Here is a 22,666-nt window from a genome sequence, read left to right on the forward strand (position 1 = left end):
CCATGGAGTTACTGTCTTTTGAAAATAATCTGAATGTGCTAAAGACATGAATGTTCCTGTGTTACTGCACCTCAGCCTAAACTCAGACACATTCAGGGAAGACCTGAGGTAGAGTGCCACACAGATTACCTCTGCAACCACATAGATAAGGCAATAAAAAATGAAAGTACCACTGCGGAGGCACTTTTCAAAGAGTGCTTTATGAGCATGCAAAGCAGTCAGCCGCTGAACAGAACTGTTTTACAGCTGCAGACAGGATGCTGACCTGAACCAGAGGCTGACATTACCATATATGTGCTGCTTAAAATGGAAGCGCTGTTGTAAAGGTTTATTTGCCTATATGTCTCTGATAAGTTCTAATAAATATAATCAGATAAATAGCCTATGCCTATATAAGACATAAATTATGTCATTTTTAATTGCTTTGTCTGAGTAAGTTTATATTTAATCCAACTAAGGATAATACAAGTAGTATTTTTTTAAATTATTTTAATGCTTAGTCCTCCTGATTTATGAACTGTTAAGCCCTGGGCCATTTGTTTCTAGACAGAATCATTTCACTGTAAATGTTGCTGTAACCATTTGCTTCATGATGCAAGCTTAATTTTTTGTAGTGCTTTGTCTTGTTCAGTGAGTTTTAGCACTAGAGTAATATACCTGTACTTAGATCTGCTTAGTGTTTGCTGAGCAATGCCAAGTTCGTCTCACTGGTCTGTTGTTTTATGTAATTATTCATGACATGGAGTCACAAAGGGACTGTTAGCTTGTTTTAGGTACCTGCTCATTTCTCTGCTTGTTGTTTGGATTGTGTTCTGTTATCCGACAACTGGGTTTATTGAACTTTTAGCTGATGTTTTCCTGGTTAAGTGGATGTATATTTATTTTTACCCTGCCCCCGGAAGGGGAGGCAAGGGTATTGTTTTTGGTTCAGTTTGTTTATTTGTTTGTTTGTTAACACTCCAGTAGCAAAATGATTGGTTAAATTCATACCAAATTGGGTGTATAGATTGCCAGTGACTCAGAATAGATCTGATTACATTTTGGGAAAAGTCGGTCAAAGTTCAAATTTTGTATGAATTTTTAAAATCAGTTTTTCCCCATTTACTTATAATGGGCAAAATTGCAAATGTCTGTAGCAGCAACACTATTGGTTGAGTTTATACCAAATTGGGTTTATAGATTGCTAGTGACCCAGAATAGATCTCATTACATTTTGGGAAAAGCAGGTCAAAGTTCAAAAATTTTTTTTGAATTTTTTTAAATGTTCTCCCATTTACTTATAATGGGTGAAATTTCAAATGTCTATAAAACCATCAATTTTGTTTCAGTTTACTTCAAACTTGACACATATATAGAGGCAATTGATATACTGACATCACCACACGCATAAACATGTTGACATCAGCTGGATCGATGCCAAGATAAGCTACAATACGTGCGAGGGGTGGGGTTTGTTGTGCCTGGCACCATTTGTTGCTTTTGAATTTGCTTTGCTATGAAAGATGCTTGAATCATTATCTGTTTTTATGTACAGTGACAATAAAGTATTGAATTAAATAGCATATCCATACTGCTACAAGTGTAGTATTACCACGGTAACACAGACAGACCTGTGGTTAGCTCCCGGTACCAGAAACAACCGTGTTTAAGAGGCTATTTATAGTGGTCATGCTTTAACCCTCGGCATCTAATGCTACAAAGTGAAGACAAACGTAGCCAGAAGACTGATCCCTCGGCTCAGTATTTTCATTTATTTAGCTTCTAAGACCATGTTCACATAGCAAAAGGCTTTACAATGAAACACTCTTAATTTTTGCATCTTGCTCTGATGTTTTCATGTAATTCCACATACTGGACGACATATCATTACATCACAGATCACAAACTACAGGCCATGCTTATTAAATCCCCAAGCAGGAATAGCCAGGTCATATTAAAATTTTGTTAATGGCCAGTTGATAACAGTAATATCTCAAATTGTTACATAATGATACAAGCAGCATTTGAGATGTGTGTACAAAAATAAGCCTTCAGCTTTGGGCTAGAGGTGCAACATCACTAACAACCTGTCACACTAACTTTAAAAAATAAATAGCATTTGGTTCTTGAAAAGCGCATGTGGCATCTTCTCACGTCCCCAGCAGGAGCATGCCCAAGGATGAAGAAGCTGAAATATACTGTAGAATCAAAGCTGAAAGAGAAATGAATCGTGTGCCGAAAGACTGATGCCTTGTTATTGACGTCAGTAAGGTGTGTGTGTTCACTGGGCAGGACCCTTAGCAGCATCGAACATCTTCTTCCTTCCCTCCATCCCTGACATGGCCTCCACATTCTTCCTCCAGTCACTGTCCTCCACTGGCCTCTTCTGCAGAATCAAAACAGTTGGTGTAACATAAAATAAACAGCATAATCTTTACTCCTAATGTAATGACAAGATTTTAAAACTATTATTTCATTATAAATCTTTACACTAGAGCTCCAGCTTGATAGCAGTGAATCCCCTGTGAGAAAACTGTAACCATACCAGCATAACTGGTTTGCGGACACACACACTAAATACACACAAGATACACACTAACAGCGGCCAATTTGCACACACACTGACCAATGAGCAGAACTGGACTCAAAAGCTAAACTCCTGTATACAATGGGATCATTGTTTGGTGTACTGTACCTTCCCTCAGACACACATGGTCGCCGCCCTGCTGCTCAGTATCTCAAACACACCCTTCACACACTCATGAACACACTTTTCAGGTGTCCCATAGCACTGATGTCACTGGTCTGGCTGAACCTTTACTAAGGCAGGTGCACATGTAGTACTTTAGCTAAGGCTGGATTTGTAACGTGAATTCATGTGTTGTCCCTATTTTTCACTTTTTCACACATATTTATCCCAAATGTGACAAATGTAGTTGAAGAATTCCAGTAAAATTAGATATGACAGTCCACTATTGGTATGAAAACTGGCAGATTGTTCTGTTGTGATGTGATGTTTTTATGTCGTGGAGCAACGACACATTTCCTGCCTAAGGTGGACGGTGAAATGTCTTCTCGCACAAACCTTCTCAGTGTCCTCCTTCTTGACAGACTTGAGGTTGGCTCGCAGGTCCATGGACACTTTGTGCTTCGAACCCAGCAGGGAGCGGAGGATGGCGTCAGCGGACACACGAACGCGTCGTAGGTTAGGCCTCTTAAATTTCCCCCTCAGATCCAGCACCTTGATATTCAGGTCTTTAATCTAGAGCATGGCCGGAAAAATTCCAAAGTAATGCAAGAATTTGTCAACATGAGAGGAATTTTACCAGCACTAGACTCAAATGTTCACTTCTCTTCTACCTCACGTGTGTTGAGCATGACTTTGGCTTCGATGTCATACCGCTCCTCATCGACTACATCTATCTTGGCATGGAGTTCTCTGCAGAGGTCCTATTAAAAATATATTTTAACAGTTTTCAGATAGTAATTTGAACTGGTTAGAAAGGTATTGGTTCTTGGAAACACCCTCCTCCTCTTTCAAATTTATATAATAGATCCATATTGCCTTGAAGTCTTCTGATGACACAGGCATAATTAGAAATATAATATGTTGATATTAACTGGGTTTTGATGAATAACTGGTGGAAACAAGTTGAGCAACAGACTTCTGTGACACTGTATGAGAAAGCATTCAGGCAGAAAAAAGATTTTGACATGCATTAACAACGACTGCCTTTAGCAGTATGGGAGATGCAGCTTTTTTGGCAGCTTTCACCGGTTTTGAATTACTGAGAAACCGGTGCTGGGAGTGTAAAATAGGAAGGATGTGGGAGAATTCAGGGAGGTTGAGGGCAAGTCACCTGTAGTTGTGCAAGGCTCATGCCGCCGGTGTTTAGGGGAGGAGCTCTCTCTGCCAGATACTTGTGTTTCTCCTCATCTTTTACCAGGACCTCCTGTTCTAGTTCTTCTTTGGCTTTAGCCACCATGAGACTCTACATAGAAATTATACAGTAATGTTCAGATTGTGTCTTTGTATGTGACTGAAAAATCATAATATGCTCTATGTTTCTATGTTTTGTGGTCACACTGGGAATGTTTCCTGAATATGAGCAAATTATTACACACTAAATCCTCTGCTGCCCTCCAGTGGTCAAACTTATGCACAGATGGGAGTTTTGCTTTTTTCTTACCTTTAGCATCAATTTCCTTGAAGCTGAGATCTTTGGTTTCCGCTGGATTTAGAACAAAAGTCAGCATATTGTATTTTAAATTTATCCATGTGAGTTTTATTTGAATAGTTTTTGATTTGCAACCAACTTCCTTCTGCCTTACCTCTTGCCTGTAAAAGAGAGATGGACAAGATTAGAGTGAAAGTCCAGAGTTTAGCGATAATACCCAAACAGTGAAAGCTCAACAATATTTGCAATGCATTGTGTAGATGTGTGTGGGTGAGTGAATAGTCTATAATAAGAACACAAAGCCTGATCACTCACACATGCTCGGGCATCTTGTTGATGAGACCTCACTGGAGGAGACACAGAACAGATTAGAAACACACACACGCTGAACAGTTGCCAGTGTTTGTTCATCAGCTTTTGGAGAGCTAAATCATCTTTCCACTCTTCTCCATCATGCTGTTTTAGTTTTAGAGTCAGATTAAACTTGGCTGGAGCATGTCGTTTGGAAACATAGCCATCTTTCCACCAAATATACAAAGCACTGTAAAAACTGTGACACATTTGGCATGGCACGAGGTCTTAACGTGACTTATTGTGGCACTTCATCCCTATGGTATTGTTTTCACCTATGTCATCACCTTATCTCACCCATGCTGTTTCAGTCTACCCTCTGCCCTTTATCACATCAGCAGCAGATTTGCAACCCCCGTCCCTCCCCCGTTTCACCTTACTGCACCCTTCCACTCTTTATGCCCTTTTATCCATTTTATTAGGTGGGTAGAATAATGTTACATAAAACCACCCCAGCATAACAGGGTTACAAGTTGCACCGGTGGATTAGGAAAATTCCTGCCTGATAGTCATCCCTCATCCATCTCTCCTGCCTCTCATCCCCATCTTTCTCCTCAGGATTATCTCCGGGAGAGGAATTTAGAGTGGCCTGTCTCCCCAAATAGACCCGAGGACATCTGATAGACAGCTGTGGAGGGTGATTGTGCTCATGGGGTGCCCAGCCTGGCTCAGGGATTTACCGCCAGTAACTCATGGATGCTTATGAGCCTCTGTGGTGCAGCCAAGTTGGCAGAGCAAAAAAAAAATTGCCAAAGGTGCTTTGGAAAGTTCATGTCAGACTTAGATTTAAGATGCTTTGGCTCCAGATCTGAGTATTTTGTAAAGTTTCAGGTTAGGATCAGTAGTTGTTTTGAAAATTACATAGAAATTCACAGAAAGAGGTGTGAAAATTACATGTTAAAACAAATCTTTGCTACTTTTCCTTTTAGAAATCCTAACATTAAATTGCACAATAATCTAAAAAATCTTGATCAGTACTTCGGCTTGGTCAGTGGGTGATTCAGTCCTACATAAATAAGTATTAATAAAGCCCAAAACACACACCAAAGACAAGATTTTACAAAAACAAAATTCTGAATGATTTTATATTTGTATCATTAACACAAATTGTGAAGCAAATAAACACCCAGACTGATTATAGATGCTTACATTACCCCTAAACACTCTGACAGATCAGATCATGAGGGTCACTTACCAGCGCCAGTCACAAAGAGAGATGCGACACCAGCAGAGGCAGGATGGACAGATCAGAGATGAGGGTCCCGCTATTTAACTGCACCTCCCATTGTCCAGTTCTGTCTTTCTCTTTTGTTAGTGGAGGCTATTATTAGGCTCCCTATCTCTCTTACTTCCTAAATTTGCTCTGTCCATTTGTCTCCCAGAGATTCACTATATAACACAGACAAGCAGTTAGAGCCTGTGGATTTGACTTTAAGCAACACAGTTGACATAAAAGTTATTTTAAAATGAAGAGCGTGTAAAGAAAGAGTTTTGTGAGAAAGATAGAGAGACACTGAACAGGTGTTGAGGCATTTTGTGGTATTAGGAACAGAAAATCAAATATGAGATTATGTGGGACAGATTTTCAGGAGCGAGAGGTAAAGTATGTATGATGGATTTTAGGAAAAAATAAACTAAAAGTACAACATATATACAGAGAGAGTATTCATATAAAGATCTGAAGTCATGAAAATGTGCTAAAAACTCAGACACCTTGTCAAACAGTGCATGAAAAACGTCTTAACAGGAGAGAGACAGACCTCTAGTGGTTTGACACTCACATAGCACACACCACCTCCATTTGGTGAACACTGAAAAACAAAGTACCTTAAGCAAACTGTTTTGATTTATGTCCACTATTCCTACAACCATGTTATATAGTAGCGTCTGTGGCAAAAAAAAAACAAAAAAACAAATAAAAATAGGCAAGTGTCATTACTGTGAGTATTTAATTGGCAAATATTTCATCAGTGACTCAAATTAGATTAATCCAGTTCAGCCTGTGGGATTTGGTTGGTGATACTTAGCTTTATTAAAAGTATGTCTTATTAGATGGTTTTTATTCTCATTCTGTCATTCCTTGATAGTTTGGTGGTTAAGACGTCATCAACATCCAGTCTCTCAGGTTTTGTTTGCTCATATTCTCCAGTGGAATGTGTTGTTCAAACATAATAACTTCCATTCATATACATGCAATAATATCATGAGCCAAATCCGACAGAAGGAGGCAGGAGGGTTCATTTCAGTTTATCCATTCGTACATTAAAAAAAAAAATCAACTTTTACGTTTTGCTTTTAACATCCAAATACATATCATGTCATGAAATCCTGGATAATTTGAGTAATTCCCCTGGTCCTGCATATCAGGCACACCACATACTGACACCTCTATAGAGATCTCCTTCACCCTCTGCGTAATGTGTGTTTACACCTTCCTATGTGTAGTTAAACAAACAAACTGATTCCTCATTGTGTCTTCTCTCCTCTCCCTGCAGTGCCACTGGCCCTTCGCTGACTCATGTGGTGTGGCTAGCTTTGGGGCTTTCCACAGTAACTAGAGAAGTCGCTACACAATCAACTCTTTATTCCCTGACCTGCACAGAGCTCCATAACGACACACTGACTGCCATATCCTCAACACACATACACAAGTACGCTTGAATGAACAACATACGTAAAAAGACCCGCTAACAAGAGTCTGCTATCGCTGAGAAGTTGCTGAATTTCCCGCTGGGTGTGCACAGCAGCTTCTGTAAGTGAATATGCGTGGGTGTATGTTTGTGTGTACATGCCCGAGGCTCATTGTGATTCTCATTAGTGTTCTGCACAGCTCAGAACGAAAGGTGTCCTGACTTCAGCATACACGCAAGGAAAGGAGAGCAATGACACAATAAGTGTGTCTATGTATCTAAGCTGTGTGAATTTTCCACAGGCTATAACAGCAAGGTTACACCACAACTGGAAACAGATGAGCTTAGCAATTAATGGTCTGAACCGAAAATAAATTGCAGCTGACTGTTTAGCTCTATCTCCATTGAATATTCCAGTGTATATATATATATTTTTTTTTTTTTTTCTGGAGAATGAAAACACTTCATAAATAGAAACTCAAAAAAGATAAGTCAAGTTTTCATTGTTACTAGTAAAAATGTATTTTATACTGTAATACTGTACAGGGTTTCAGAAAACACAACAAAACATAATGTGCAGTAAATAAAAGACAATTTTTCTTCATGTTAAACTTTAAGAATTGTTCAGTCATTGACAAAAAAATGATATGTTTCTATCAAAAGTAAGACAGAGGGAACTGAGAGACTCTTCTTTCAACAACATTAACCCACAAAGACCCAAACATCCACTGGCGACCAAAAGCATGTACTGATCTAAACTGTTTAATACCTGTTGATTGACCAATCCTATCAATACATGTAAATAATTGGTGTAAAATACATTTTGTCATCTTTTCATGGTCATCAGATATGATCCATTTGGACGTTCAGAGGCTCCATAGTGCGTCTACCACATTAATTCACCAGTAAAACCCACAGAGTTTGATAAATGACAGTGGATGGACATACTTGGTTTATGTTCAGTTATTGATAGATTTGCTGAAAATGTCACTTCTTCAGTTTTCTGTTTTGATATAATAACCTTTGAATCTACTCTGAGTTTTCATGAACATCAGCTAAATAACTATAGTGAAAAATACATGATTTACACTGAAAAATGCAAAATACAGAGGATAATATTATCATAAATGGTGATAAATCACTTAAGAAAGGTTAAATAGAGAGAAAAATTCATTTGGGAACTACCAGAAAAATACCACTGGGTCTTTATGGGTTAAATGGGTCTGTGTATCCAAGTAGAGATGAACACAAAGGCACAGGAGGTGGCTACAGTTTCTGTCCGGGCAGCGCCCCCGTCACCGAATACAGAGTACTCCACACTGACCTCCACCAGTGAGGTCAACGTGGTAGAGATTCCCATTTAAGATTCCTATTAACAGAACAAATAGGTACTTAAGATATTAATAGTGTCTGCCACATTAATCATCATCCATTGGCGTCTCTTCTGTTTCCTATGTATCCCATCATGCAGCTGAGCCACAGAATCCAGTTGATCTCACGATGTGCCCTTCGTCACTTTCACTGGTTCGCTCCAAGGCAGCAGTAATTCTGCAGAGACAAAAACAGGCCTATTATTTAATTACTACTTCATTGTGTATATTTAGCTTTGAAGCAGGTGTCTAACTTGTAGATACTGCATCCGTAGTGAGTTAATGTTACCACGGCTACTAAGTTAATTTGGGCACATGACTACGGCATCTCTCTTAAGGATGCCTCGTCGTGGATTCCTGGACTGTGAGCTCATAGTTCAGGCTTACACTGTCTCTTCATGAACATTTGAGATTTCAGCGAGCAGTTTTCAGTAAATAGCACTGTTGTCATATGATGACATTAACTGGTGGCATTAAGCCGAAGACAAGTACTGAATTCAGCTTTTATTCACCTCAAATGCCCGTTATTGTTAACATTGGATTAAAAAAAAACAGAAGAGAAGGTTGTATCTGTGTGTGTGTGTGTGTGTGTGTGTGTGTGTGTGTGTGTGGGCATGTGTGCGTCTGTGGTGGTTAAAAATACTTGCCTGCCTGGTGAGGGAGAGGCAGGCAGATGTTATTTTGGAGGCTCACATTGCATCGTAATTATGTCCTCAAGTGAGAGAGGGTTTGTATCCCAAGAACACTACGGCGCAGTAAAGGCAGACGACCGTAGTAAGGAAACTGAAATGCCTTTGACTTTCAACGTTGAAGTGGTACTTGTAAATAACTGCAGCTATGAGGCTTAAGTGCTTTTTAGTTATGTGCCACCTAGTCCCCAAGAGTCTGGATGTTTTCATTCCATCCAATCACTGCAGAGCTTCTTTCAGCATTAGCAGCCCTTAAACCACATAAGAGACGATTAACAGGGAAGTCAGTTGAGACACCTCTAATAGATTCTTGAATATTTGTCTGACATGAAGCGACTGAGTGGAAATATAAACAAACAAATGCATGGGATTTTGTAGGCAGTCATCAGGGTCAGGATAAACTTTATTGTCCCATATGGGAAATTAGTTTTGGACAACAGTGCTACACTTTTTGCATTCACTTTCAGCCACATCCAATAACAAAACACAGTCACAAAATTTTGAAGTCAGCATAATCACAATTATGTATTACACCTAATCTATATATTGCACCTGTAAGGGAGTCCATGTTCATATCCTCCTGAGACCTAGCAATACATTTTTGTCCTCTGTAGGGGACAAGAGTTTCACAGCTTTACTCAGAAAAAAAAAAAATCTTGTCCACTGCAAAGGGCATTCCATAAAAATGTAATAAAAATAAATACTGTATCTGAAAAACTGTTTCATCATGCTTTTTCCAATCAAGACAATTATTTAATTAAAAAAAAAGAGGATATAGGGACAAAAAGTTGGAACTGGGGCAGAACATAGAAGATTAAATGGTCATATTGAACTTATTTACAATTAAGTATCCCATTAAAGTATACAAGTACACAAAATACTCTGAAAAGTACTATTAGTTATACCAGTGTTTTTCAACCCTGGGGTCAGGACCCCATGTGGGGTCGCCTGGAATTCAAATGGGGTTGCCTGAAATTTCTAGTAATTGATAAAAATTAAGAAAAACTTACTAATAAAAATATATTGTGAGATGACAGAGACAATCCCAATCCAGAAAAGACAAACTGTGAAGCTGAAACTGCAATACTGTGGTATTGTTTATCTTTCAAATGTTCATTGTGGTCGGTTTCAGATGCTGCAGCTCTTTCATAATTCATAGTTTGAGTTCTTGTTTGTTCAGTATTAATTGTCAGCCTTGTAAATCCAAGCTGGACTGACTGTACATATCCTGACCAAGGAAAATAAAATTCTCACTTTGTGCAGTAATCTACATCTGGCTTTTCTGCCTTCGTCCATAATAATATACATTATATAGACTAAATGCCATCTAAAATTAACCTATTTTTGAAACATAGTATAGCAAGCAATTACATAATCAAAAACAAATTAACTTTAGCAAAAAAATGTCACCGGTCTGAGGTCGACAGGAATTTGTGATGTTAAAATGGGGTCATGAGACTAAAAAGGTTGGGAACCACTGACTTATACTATTATAATATAAAGTGCCAAAGATTGTCTCTGTGACAGACGCTCCACTACATGTTAAAAAATCTCTCCAAATAAAACCTGTACCTTTAGGATCAGAGCTCCACATCCTCCCCGGTGCTGCCCAGGTGAGCTGAGGACAGGTGCCGGTTCCTCCCGGTCTGCACGGCCTGGAGGTTTTTATACCGGACCAGAGCCAGCGCGATCTCCGCGTTCCACGCCGTGCCGTCCTGTGGACACCGAAAGTCTATTTCCTTGCCGGTAGCCATAACCACAGTAAAGTACACCAGCCCACGCTTGTACTCCACGCAGTCCACCGTGGCCATGCGTTCAAAGCGCAGCTCCTTGGCTCCTGAGCTCCACGCAGCGCAGGGAGTATCACCTCCTCCTGCACCTCCTGCACCTCCTGCTCCGCCTTTGCAGTTGTGTAGCCGCAGCCCGTCCTCCGTCAGGACGCAGCGCTTCTTCTTCCACAGCTGGAGCAGTCCGCTGCTGCGCTTCTCCAACAGCCCGTCCCTCATCACTTTTACCGGCACAGACATGATGGCACCACACACACACACACGCACACACACACACACACACACACACACACACACACACACACACACACACACACACACACACACACACACACACACACACACACACACACACAGAGAGATAGATCTACTTATTCTGAAGATGAATCAATGAAACAGCCTCCACATCCATTTCAGGTCAGGATCAGGTGTCAGCCCACAAAATGGAATAAATACTTTAGTCTGGTCTTAACAGGAGGCTCTAACCCATAAAAGTGTTCTTGTCTCCGGTGTGTGTGTGTAGGTCGTGGAGGCTGGTAGTCTGGTCTGCCTGGATATGTTGGAACATGCCCGGCTCCTCTTGGACCTTTTACCCCTTCAACTCGCACTCCGCCTCCTTCTGGTGACGGCACAAGGAGATCCAGGGCAGGCTGCCTGTGTGTGTGTGTGTGTGTGTGTGTGTGTGTGTGTGTGTGTGTGTGTGTGTGGTGCTTGGATTCACCTCCAAGAACTTTTGCTAAAACACATAGTTAACAAAAAACAAAACCTAAAGTCACATAAGCAACAATGTACAATAGAAAAAGAAGTGAAATATTATAATGCTGACAAATAGAGGTACGAGATCAGAACATTTATGTACGTATAAGTACATTTTTTAAGAATGTTCTCTCAAAAGTACAGTATTGGTCTTTAGTTGGCCAGAATTGCACCTTTAGACTATGAAAAAGGGTCCAGAGTTGTGTAAAGTCCAAATTTGTACTATAAGGTACCCTGCAGCATTAAAAAATGTGTGTAGACCATGAGAATAGGCTATAGGCTAGGAGAACTGAACAGTAGGCCTAATTATAGTTCAAACATTAGGCTTAGCACATTATTTATTATATATCATACTGTAATTACTCTACATTATATTTAATAATAATTTGTGTTTTAATTTAATAGCCCAATTAGCTCAATGATAATAGCCTAATAATTTATTTATCTTATTAGAATCTCTGATTATTGCCATAATCTCTGTTTTAGCAAGTTTTCATTCACACCTCCATGTCTTGATGTCGTAGCTTGCCTATGCCGTTTTTTGTTTTTTTTGTTTTTCTCAATTAGGCCACTGGTTCAAACTTTAAACATCATGGCATTATCAACTATATGACAGTTTTCTTTCTATGTAAAGTACTGAAGGTACAAAAATGGACCATTTCAAAAGGGTACAGAGATGTCTCTCAAAAAAGTACACCCCCAGTGACAAGCATTTGTACCCTTTTAAGTACAAGTTGGTACCTCTGTTTTTGAGAGTGTAGACTATGAATGTTTTTTTTTTCTTTCTTTCTTTTTTTTTTATCCAATCCAATCCAACTTTATTTGTAACTAGGGCTGTGTATCGGCAAGAATCTGGCGATACAATACAAATCACAATACTAGCATCACGATACGATATATCACGATATATCATGATACTGTTAAAAAGGCAATTTTCTGTTTGTTTCTGTTTTTTTAAATGATTATTTCCAGGAAGGATTGAATTACACCAGAAATATGTACAAATACTAAACACACTTTTATTTCAGAACAGGATCTAATGCTATATCATAAGATTTTTTTCTAATTCTCCTAGTTTCCAAAGGAACTACCATCTGCCTCTCCGACAGTAAAACGTGCTTTTAGGATGCGTAAAATAACCATTATTTAATAAAACAGTGTTAAATAATAATAAATAAGATATAAACAATAAAGAAAACCAAAAAACAAAAATTAATCCCCGCCATATCTGCATTTGAATTAATACTTAAAAATATTGATACAGTACTTTTTAATATCGATACAGTATTGTGAAATGAAATATCACGATATATTGCATAACCAATATTTTCTAACACCCCTATTTGTAAAGCACTTTAAAACAATTGCAGTGGACCAAAGTGCTGTACAGAAGAATAATTAAAACCAAAATAGAAGAATAAAATACGGAATAGATTTAAAGACAAAGAAACTGTACAAAAAAGAAAAAAAAAAGTGCTATACAAAAGAATAAATAAAACCCAAATAAAAAGAATAAAATACAAGAATAGATTAAAAAGCCATACAATTAAAAACAACTAAATAAATAAATAAATTAAAAAATAAATAAATAAAATAGATAAATAAGAACAATAAACCACTACCAAATAAAAACTATAGAATAAAGATAGTACCTTCACACATCTTACATGGTTTCAAAAGCCAAAGAGAAGGATCTTGACTTTTAGGTTTCTTCTTCTGAAGTAGACAAACTAGTTTCATTTTCATCCCAACTTTCAAAGCCCTACTGGTTGCTTTGGGGATTCACATCACTGTTGGCTCAACCTTTATTATTATAAATTCATTAAGACAGTAAAACTGTTGTGTCATTCTCCACATACTTGCCAGTGAGACTATATGAAGGGGGTTTTGTGGGTGGAGCAGTCTAAAGCTGAGATTTCCTCACTTTCCCAAGGTACAGGACTTATTGTCATATGTCACAGCTTTGTTATGAATGGAATGGATACAATGAACATGTGTCATTTCTTGAAACTTTAACACACAAAGTCACCCTCATGTCTTTAACTTCCGTATTCTTATGACATGCAACACAAAGGCAGAGTTTCACCCATATGAGCTCGGGTAATTCCTGTACAAATAGGAAAACACAGCAACTTTAAATTGTGCTCCCATATTTTATTGGAAACAAACACTGTTTATTGTGTTACATAGAATCTTAAATGCTGAGATTTTATTTGCAGAGATAAAATGAGAGAATTAAATCATGCAAACAGAAAGGATTGTGCAAATGAAGCCCCTTTGGGTTATGTTTAACACTCAAAGACCTAAACAGCCACTGTCAACTAAAAGCATCTACTCATCTAAAACGTTTAATAACTTTTGTACATGAATCCTATCAATACATTTACATAACTCAGGCAAAATTATATGTTTTTTTTCAGATGTTCAGAGGCTCTGTAGTGAATGTGGAAACTGTCATGTTTTTTAACACTGATTCATCAATAAAACCCATGTATTTTAATAAATGACAGTGAGGTTGTTTAGATGCTTGTTTTTACTTTAAGTACATTCTATATTTTCTTCAATAATACTGGTCTACAAGAAAAATGCCTCCAGAATAAAAGTAGTGAAACTTACCAAGTTTGAGTCTCTAATTAATAAAAATTAAGTAAAAAATTATGTTTGGCTGTTGTTTCCAAGATACAGTCTTAAATCAGAATGTGAAATTCTGAGAATTAATGAGAGAATGGGTTTGACTCAAAAGGACTGATTGTTTGGCTGCTAGATTTACATCTGTCTGCACATTATAATACATTTACTTTTCAGGTCCTCTCTAGTGGAAGATATATACATTTATTGTATAAATCTACATACACCAATATAGTTGTGTAATAAGACTTTACCACATACAATGAAAGCATCAGCTAACCAGCACTTTTATCATTTATTTTCCAATTCATCTTATTAAAGTATGTAAAATTTACCACTTTTAATCTCTGAGGCAGATAATAATGCTGTAGACCAGTGTAACCTTCTAATATAATCTGAGCTCTCATTGATATCTACATAATCAATAAATTTAATGCAGGAAAATACCTGATTTCTTCTGAAAAATGCCAAAAATAATATTACAGTAAATCAGTTATGAAAGGTTATTTATAGAGAAAAAAACTTTTGAAGTTGCCACAACTATATTTGAAGGTCTCTAAGGGTTAATTAAATGTAGATTATGTATCAGCATTTAGTCTAAAACTACAGATCCATCCTGTTTGGCCTTAATAACTCTACTGTGGTGTGGTCTTTCCCATATTGTAAATAAAGCAGCTCTCTGAAGCATGTGTCCATCAGGCGATTATACTGTGTCATGGCATCAGTCTGCCCCCTGGTGGACGAAGGCGGTAGTGCAGGACTCTGGGAGTCCTCCTGCAGATCCATGTCACCCGTGGGCCTCATTCATCCGTGGGTGGTCTCTATTGGGTATGGGCCAACGCCCCGGCACCCTGTCCATATCCAAATCCTTTAGGACCAAAGTTTTTGGCATAACACGCTGGAAAAGAAATAGGTAATGTTACAAACTTAATTTCTGTGTAAATAACATCTATATTATGCATGATTTAATATGTGTTACAGCTAGTTTTGACATCTGTCTCTTTAAAAGTCTGTAGCCTCACAAACATGACCAAAAACATTCACACTGAGACATGTTTTTATAAGAATTCTGCAAACATGTAAACATGTCCTGCATTAGCTTAATGCTAACAGTCAGTAGTGTCCAGCTGCAGTGCCTGAAGCTAAATGCTATGCTAATATGCTCCCAATGCTAACAATGATAAAGGATTAATTGGTGTCATATATGGAAGTCTTTACAGATTTTTTACACAGGACAAGTATTTGTATGTAAATATTGTCCATATATCCCACTCACACACCAATAATCCTCTCTCTTAGGGGTGTTAGAAAATATCAGTTCTACAATATATCATGATATTTCATTTCACAATACTGTATCATTATTGAAAAGTACTGTATCGATATTTTTAGGTATTTATTCAAATGCAGATGTTGTGGAGGTTTATTTTTCTTTTTTTGTTTTTCTTTTTTGTTTATATTTTGTTTATTATTATTTAACACTCTTTTATTACATAATGTTAGTTCCTTTGTTGGGATCGCACCAAAATAATGTTCTGATGTTAGTTCTGAACGAATAAAATATGAAAATTTGAGCTGGATCTTAAACTGTAATATCTGTAAAACAGAATTTCAGTTCAAACACAGGAACATTTTGTGATAAAGCATTAGATCCTGTTGTGATCAAATAAAAATGTGTTTAGTATTTGTTCATATTTCTGGTGTAATTCCATTCTTCCAGGAAATTATCTTTTAAAAAAGAAACAAAACCAATAAAAAAATTGCCTTTTCAACAGTATCATGATATATCGTGATATATCGTATTGTGCTAGTATTGTGATTTGTGTCGTATTGCCAGATTCTTGCCAATACACAGCCCTACTCTTAGTAGAGTTTGCTTACGTAAATATGTGCACTACAGCGGCTAAAAACAAGCATTTGAACGCAACATTTAGTTTTTGCACCCCAAGGAAACTAGGTGAAAAACTATAATGTGTCTCCTGCAATTTGAAACTTGCATAGCTGGCCATTTAGCAGCTATACAGTCAGGCCAAAATAAAGCGCCAAAAAACCCACCTGGGTTTAAATAAGTTAACTGGTTCCACTGGATAATTACAGCTGTGACCAATGTCTTTCAGCTGCAACATGTTCTTTAACTCTAACTGATGCAGTGAGCATTATCGGACTGTATTTCAATGGAAAAGGCCATGTGGTCTGATGAGTCCATATTGACCCCGTTCCAGAGTGATGGTGCATCAGTGTGAGAAGAGAGGCAGATGAAGTAATTGCCCATCATGCTGAGTGCCTACAGTACAAGCCCGTGGGGGCAGTGTTGTGATCTGGGGTTGGTTCAGTCAGTCAGGTCTAGGTTCAGCAATGTCATGTGCCCAAAAAGTGAGTTAAACTGACTACCTGAATATACTGAATGAACATCAGTGGATTTTTTTTTTCTTCCCTGATGACACAGACATATTCCAAGATGACAATACTAGTATTCATCAGGGTCACATTGTGAAAGAGTGGTTCAAGAGCTTGAGATATCATTTTCACACGTGGACTGGACACCACAGAGTCCAGATCTGAACCCAATTAAAAATCTTTGAGATGCGATGGAGACTTTACACAGTAGCCCAAATCTACAATCGCCAATGTAAAATCTTGGCCAAAAACAAACACAGTTATAGATGAAATAAATGTTTTGACATTTATTGTGGTGTTGCATATCTTGTGATCAAATCTAAGGGCAAAATAGCCAACGCAACATTGTATGTGTATGTAACTTTTTTTGGCCAGGCTGTGTACATGCAGTATAGAACCACTGCAGAGTAGAGGTCGACCGATATGGGTTTTTCTAAAGTCGATGGGCGATATCTACAGCCAATTTTTGAGGCCGATATGTAAGGCTGTTTATTTATTTATTTTTTACAGCACATTGACTGTAAAATACAGTTGAAGCACTTAGACAATTGAGATTTTTATGCAACAATATAAATGTAAGTATTAATACACATTCACATAGTACTCTTTTAAGATTTCTTGAACTTCAAATGCTGCCCACACAGCTGCCTGATCAAATATCTTATAACATTTTTACTACTGATCAAATACCAGCTTTCAAAAAAAAATTAAGACCGATGCCCAATATTGACCAAAAAAAAATCCATATATTGGCCGGCTGATATATCAGTCTACCTCAGTTGTAGAGTAGTTTAATATTAACATAAGATGGTAAAATGTTGTGTGTGTTGAATGCTTTTCCCTTATCATATGATCAAAATTAAATATACTCTATACTGTTTATTTAAATTTTGACTTGTACAAAGCTCGTTCACCTTTGCAGTAAATTTCTCCATCTTTGTCAGCTAGTGTGGTTGACTCAAGACCTTTCCCACAAGTAGCACAGCGGAAACATCCATTCTTATGCCATGACTGTGAATAAATAGAAATTACATCTTATGAAAGGGCGTGCTTTGCAAGCTTGGATATGTGCTCAAGTGACGATATAAGATCTGTCTTACACTCCCAGCTCCAATCACTTTCTCAGCAGCATAGACAGATTTTCCACAGCGAGGGCATTTGTCTGCCCCCCCAAACTTCTGAGCCAACTTGGAAGCATTTGGATTGGTGGTGGGACGATGAGGGGCTGGTCTGCCAGAGAGAAAGCACAGAACCATGGGTATAAAGGCTTTAAAACGAGACTAAAAAATGTGTATGAGTGTGTGTTACATACTCCTCATGCTTAATACCCAAGGCCTCTCCCTTGTCCATGCTGAGGGTGCCTGCTCCTTGACCGTAACCATAACCTTTTGGACCATATTTCTTTCCGTAGCATGCTTTGCAGTAGACTTCATCCATATGAACTGCCACAGTTGTGCTGTCCAAATTCTTCCGACACACCACTACATAAACAGACAGAAATATGCATATTAGTGTAATGTTTTCAAGATCATACAAGTGTTTTCATAGGCTCCTGAGTGTTTCCATTTATGGAGCAGTATTCAGCAAGCATGCATGATCTCATTTAAATTCCATCAGAGGAATGTCTGATTACATCGAAGGAACACAACTCAGAATGCAACAAAATTGCACTTTCATGCAGAGATAAAGACATGTTTTATTTATTTGCTTTTAAATGGATTTGGAAAAGATCAGAGAATGTTTTAGTTTTCTAGTTTTGTCTTTATTTCAAGATCCATAAGAGAAATGTCTAAAAATCATACAGGAAGATATTGGTCCTTAAAAAATGCACATCACCCTAAATAGCCGCGTCACGGCAGTATTTTTTCTGAATAATGATGATTGTCAAAGGGTCGACGTCCTATTTCAACAATCACAGGAAGCAGCATAGAGTTTACTCACTGCACAGGAAGCAAGCCTTGTGGAAGCTCCGCCCATCGCATAGCACCTCTTCTGCAAAGTACACTGTCCTCTGACAGCGGCCACATTTGTTTCCTCCTCCTAATGGCATCCTGTGGTAACACATGCAACATAATACAGTTATGGAAAAAATTATTAGACCACCCTTGTTTTCCTCAGTTTCTTGTTCATTTTAATGCCTGGTACAACTAAAGGTACATTTGTTTGGACAAATATAATAATGATAACAACAAAAATAGCTCTTAAGAGTTCAATTTCAGAGCTGGTATCTATCCATTTTCCATGGTTTTCTTGATAATAACCAAATTCACTTAAGTTGTTACATCAATAGCTATGGCATTGTACTACCAAAAACAGTGCTTTTAGGCATTCCATGTTTTCTTTTCTGTCTGTTTTAATCACATGATACACACAGGAGTTAGTACTTGACTGCATAATCATTGTTTTTGATGACTTTTGATGGTCTAATAATTTTTTCCGCGACTACACTCAGATGCACAACAACTTTTATACTGTGATTTTTTTTTTTTTTTTTAAACTACTTTTACAGTTTTATGAAAAAAAATGCTTTTTACCTCTATAGTATATCTCTAAACATTTTTTTATTCTATAGAGAGTGAGACCAAAGGATAAACTGGAGTCAGATTCCTTATTAGTGTGCATAAACTTGGCCAATGAAGCTCATTCTGATCCTGGTTACTAAGGTGATGTTCCTTAAGTAAGTAAAATAAACCCCCAAATTGAAACTGGTTTCACAGGGAAACACCTGTCAATGAATTAGTCAAAAGAGAAAGAAGAGAGAGATTTTTTAAAAATGCAGAATCATTATTTAAAATGTATTTTTTGGCCTTAATATGCAGTTGTTACAGTCTCAACCAGACTTTAAGGTCTGTAATTTAATGTAGCAATGCACACATAAAAAGAAAAATACATGTATCACTGACTTATTAAATTACCATTTCTAACCATCAAGGAAACACATAGGAAACAGCAGTTTTTGTTGTACGTTTTGTCCATTTAAATGTCCATATTTGGTTGCTTCAGCTCAGTCATCTAGATCCAGACCCTGTAATTTAAATACTGCCAGTTCTTTGTGGGTTTTTGAAAGACAAGCCAACCAACAGTGGAAAACCGGAGGAAGGATTTATTTTTATTATTCAGTTATGGTTTAATGTTGCGTTTTGCTTTCTGTCTGCCTGTGCAGTGGCTTTAAAACCAGAGTGCCGGTGTGGAAATAATGCGTCTCTGACATAAAACTTTCTGAGTAGCGATTTAGTTTAACGTTGGTGTGATGTGAAAGACCCTGGCGTGCTGCCTGTTCCTATCCACTGTTTCCCAGCATGACCCTCCCAGTCTAATCTTGCGTATCCACATCCACATCCACATTCCTGACAGTGTCAGCCCTCCCGTCTCACTGTCTTTGACCCACAAAATCTGCTCCCTGCTTGTATGTCTGGAAGATTTCTGCAAACCAGATTATAGGAAGAAATTATAAGAAAGAAAACTGCAACCATACTCTTATTTCTGCTCGTGAGGGTGGAAGTTAGCCCTCACACCTAAGTATGAATGTGTAAAGCATTTCCTATCACCCCTGGACATGCTTCCTGTTTTTTTAAAAACATCTCAGAATATACACTATATACTCCAGTGACTGCTTTTTGTGAAGCCTGTATGTATATACTCATATCTCTGACTCCAGAAACACCCCAAATTACACTTAGTTTAACGCTGCTGACACCACAGTGTTGCTGAAGGTGCACATAAGCTTACTGTAAAGTATTTAAACATAACTAGGAGGAAAGGTTTTTGTGTTTGGCTACTGCTTCCTTTCTTTTACAGTTAAAAAATGAAGTGAAAGTCATGCGTTTTTCTGTGGAATGATCTACCAAATCTCAAAATGGATTCAGCTGATATTTAATTTTACATCTTCGTGTTAGCTGTGCATTGCTTCATATTAGCAACAGAAAAGTGATTAAGTGTTATATGTGTTAACCCTTTATCAGGCAAGTGGCTATTTTTGGTCATTTCCGCAAAACTTTAAATATGAAATCAATCCTGTGCCTCAGTGAGGTCGAGAAGCATGTTGGTTTTTAATCCTAACCCTAACACTATACAGTGATTCAGAGAGATTTTATAGAAATTGCAAAGCTGTAAATGTGAATATGAGTGATTTTTGTCAGTTTATGACCTTAAAACAGTCATTGTATTGCATGTGTTTACATTTTAGCAAGTGGTGCTCGGATGTTTTATAGCAAGACGAGGGAGACTAACACACTGAGTTTGAAATTTTGAATGTTAGAGAATTTCAATGAGTGCCCTGTAAAGGGTTAACAGGCAGTAGACAAGTGTCAATAAGAGCAGAGAAATTGTATTTTTTTCCTACCAAACCGTGATGCTATATTGATAGATATATAGTTTTGTAGATATCCAGATGTCAAAGCAGAAAAAGCTAACTTGAACTGGTAAATGAGGCCCTAAATAATATTCCTTATAACATTTTCATGTGATTGTGCATTTATTTTAGGGTCAATACAGATAGAGAGGAGCAGAAGAAGAAGGAGGATAGACTGGGACATGAACTGTGCATCACAGTGTGACTATGACTCCGCCCCTGGTTACTCACTTCAAGACATGAAGTATGTAAGAAAAACCGGGATAATGCAGATGAATATTATATCTAAGAGAAAGACAGTATGCAGTTTTTTAGGATTTATCCAGATTTGTCGGTCAGTCTCACACACACACAGACAAATCTACTCTGTGAATGTTTTCACACAGGAAAAAGCAAAGAGAGGTGAGAAAATAGAAGTAAAGAGCATTCTCATTTGCCTGACAACAACATTAGCAGAGCCAAAACTATTTTATAATGAAGCTGATTCGCTGGTTTTTCCCCCTCTGTTGTTCAACACCAGTACTTGGCTCTCAACAACTTAACCTTATTATTCATCATCTGAGCAGCGCTGTTGAAGTGAGTGTGTTGACAATAGTCAGACATTGTGCAAGTTTAGACATGTGCGGACACCCACAGTACAGGAAGAATGAAAGGAGAGGTCACAACAAATCAGGAAGTCAGCTCATGAAATATCAGAGGTAGCGTAATAGTGTGATTGGACTGCTGTCCTGTTCGCGCCCATACTGACCTTACTGAGTACTAATTAAAGCATTAATGTTCCACATTGTTACTGTTTAAAGTGACCTACCACGTGATGCCTCTGCAAACTCATGCATTATACCTGTGCAAACAATGAAGTCACCTCTGGTCTAACCTTTCTTACTTGGTTTTAAGCTGTTGCAGAGTGTTTTCCCATAATGCCTCAGTAGACAGATTAAGAAGGTGTATGCAGACAGAAAGCAGGAATCATAAGAAATCTTGAATATATAGTATTAGCATGTCTTACCTGTAGAAATGATGTGATAATACTCAGTGGTAAACAGTTGAAGGTGGACTCCCAGACCCGAGTAGCACAAGGGTGTGTTCAGGGAAACCACAGTTCACAGTTGGGTACTTTAAGTCTGCAAAAGAAAGGTATAGCTGGTCTTACTAACCCAATTGTGTTACGTTATCCGTGTTTGTCCAGTGGTTCAAAAGAATGTTGGTATGTGCCTCTCCAAATCTTTGCCGTTCCAGATGTGCTGAAAGGGAGGAGCTTTTGTGTTCGGTGTTTTAGTCTCCTAACTTATACAGGAACAGGGTAGTTTCTGACTGACTACTGAGGAAGAGAGAGGTGGATGGGGAGGGAACTTAGAATGGAAGTCCTGTGTATTAGTTTTGTGCAGCAGAAGTACAGACGCAGAGGAATGCAATGTTCTGGCTGGTATTTAAAGGCGCGTCTGTTCCCACTGTTTCTATTTGGCTTTAACCTTAATTGCGCATGAAGTCACGCAGATTCTTTGTGATATTTACAAGGCAGTAAAGAACAGGGTTTGTGTTGCCTTTAAAAC

At 37.9% G+C, this 22,666-nt stretch overlaps 3 protein-coding genes across 6 annotated transcripts; all 3 read right to left on the reverse strand.

Annotated features, from left to right (window-relative positions):
* Positions 1-1,730: 1,730 nt before the first annotated feature.
* Positions 1,731-5,800, reverse strand: tnni1a (troponin I type 1a (skeletal, slow)). The gene is made up of 8 exons (XM_030139517.1): positions 5,704-5,800; positions 4,473-4,504; positions 4,312-4,318; positions 4,170-4,211; positions 3,840-3,971; positions 3,340-3,429; positions 3,065-3,241; positions 1,731-2,365 (listed from the first exon to the last, which is right to left on the reverse strand). Exons 2-8 carry the CDS (start codon positions 4,484-4,486, stop codon positions 2,261-2,263), a joined length of 567 nt encoding a protein of 188 aa, XP_029995377.1. The 5' UTR covers positions 4,487-4,504; positions 5,704-5,800; the 3' UTR covers positions 1,731-2,260.
* Positions 5,801-8,247: 2,447 nt separating this feature from the next.
* Positions 8,248-14,159, reverse strand: phlda3 (pleckstrin homology-like domain, family A, member 3). 4 transcript variants are annotated; one of them, XM_030139519.1, is made up of 3 exons: positions 13,408-14,159; positions 10,770-11,205; positions 8,248-8,686 (listed from the first exon to the last, which is right to left on the reverse strand). In XM_030139519.1, the coding sequence occupies exons 1-2, from the start codon at positions 13,484-13,486 to the stop codon at positions 10,778-10,780; spliced, it is 507 nt and encodes a 168-aa protein (XP_029995379.1). In that variant the 5' UTR covers positions 13,487-14,159; the 3' UTR covers positions 8,248-8,686; positions 10,770-10,777. The 4 variants fall into 4 exon arrangements, with proteins under 4 accessions (XP_029995379.1, XP_029995378.1, XP_029995381.1 ...); XM_030139518.1 differs by having other exon boundaries at positions 13,393-14,159; XM_030139521.1 differs by lacking the exon at positions 13,408-14,159 and adding an exon at positions 11,471-11,542.
* Positions 14,160-14,359: 200 nt separating this feature from the next.
* csrp1a (cysteine and glycine-rich protein 1a) lies at positions 14,360-22,443 on the reverse strand. The gene is made up of 6 exons (XM_030139516.1): positions 22,123-22,443; positions 18,707-18,816; positions 18,078-18,246; positions 17,866-17,995; positions 17,680-17,776; positions 14,360-15,266 (listed from the first exon to the last, which is right to left on the reverse strand). Exons 2-6 carry the CDS (start codon positions 18,813-18,815, stop codon positions 15,190-15,192), a joined length of 582 nt encoding a protein of 193 aa, XP_029995376.1. The 5' UTR covers position 18,816; positions 22,123-22,443; the 3' UTR covers positions 14,360-15,189.
* Between the last annotated feature and the right edge of the window lie 223 nt (positions 22,444-22,666).

Source organism: Sphaeramia orbicularis, chromosome 7 (assembly GCF_902148855.1).
Source record: "Sphaeramia orbicularis chromosome 7, fSphaOr1.1, whole genome shotgun sequence".
NCBI lineage: Eukaryota > Metazoa > Chordata > Actinopteri > Kurtiformes > Apogonidae > Sphaeramia > Sphaeramia orbicularis.

Excerpts from the sequence above, each read along its gene's own strand:
- tnni1a (XM_030139517.1), bottom strand. Across the intron at positions 3,972-4,169 it reads CAAGGAAATTGATGCTAAAG|AGTCTCATGGTGGCTAAAGC; the intron begins GTAAGAAAAAAG and ends ATTTCTATGTAG. Across the intron at positions 3,430-3,839 it reads TGAGCCTTGCACAACTACAG|GACCTCTGCAGAGAACTCCA; the intron begins GTGACTTGCCCT and ends TATTTTTAATAG.
- phlda3 (XM_030139518.1), bottom strand. The coding sequence starts at position 13,486 with ATGAAAATGAAACTAGTTTGTCTACTTCAGAAGAAGAAACCTAAAAGT. Across the intron at positions 11,206-13,392 it reads ACCATGTAAGATGTGTGAAG|TGATGAGGGACGGGCTGTTG; the intron begins GTACTATCTTTA and ends TGCCGGTAAAAG.
- csrp1a (XM_030139516.1), bottom strand. The coding sequence starts at position 18,815 with ATGCCATTAGGAGGAGGAAACAAATGTGGCCGCTGTCAGAGGACAGTG. Across the intron at positions 18,247-18,706 it reads CAAGGCTTGCTTCCTGTGCA|TGGTGTGTCGGAAGAATTTG; the intron begins GTGAGTAAACTC and ends CTGTTTATGTAG. Across the intron at positions 15,267-17,679 it reads TGGAGAAATTTACTGCAAAG|CGTGTTATGCCAAAAACTTT; the intron begins GTGAACGAGCTT and ends TTTCTTTTCCAG.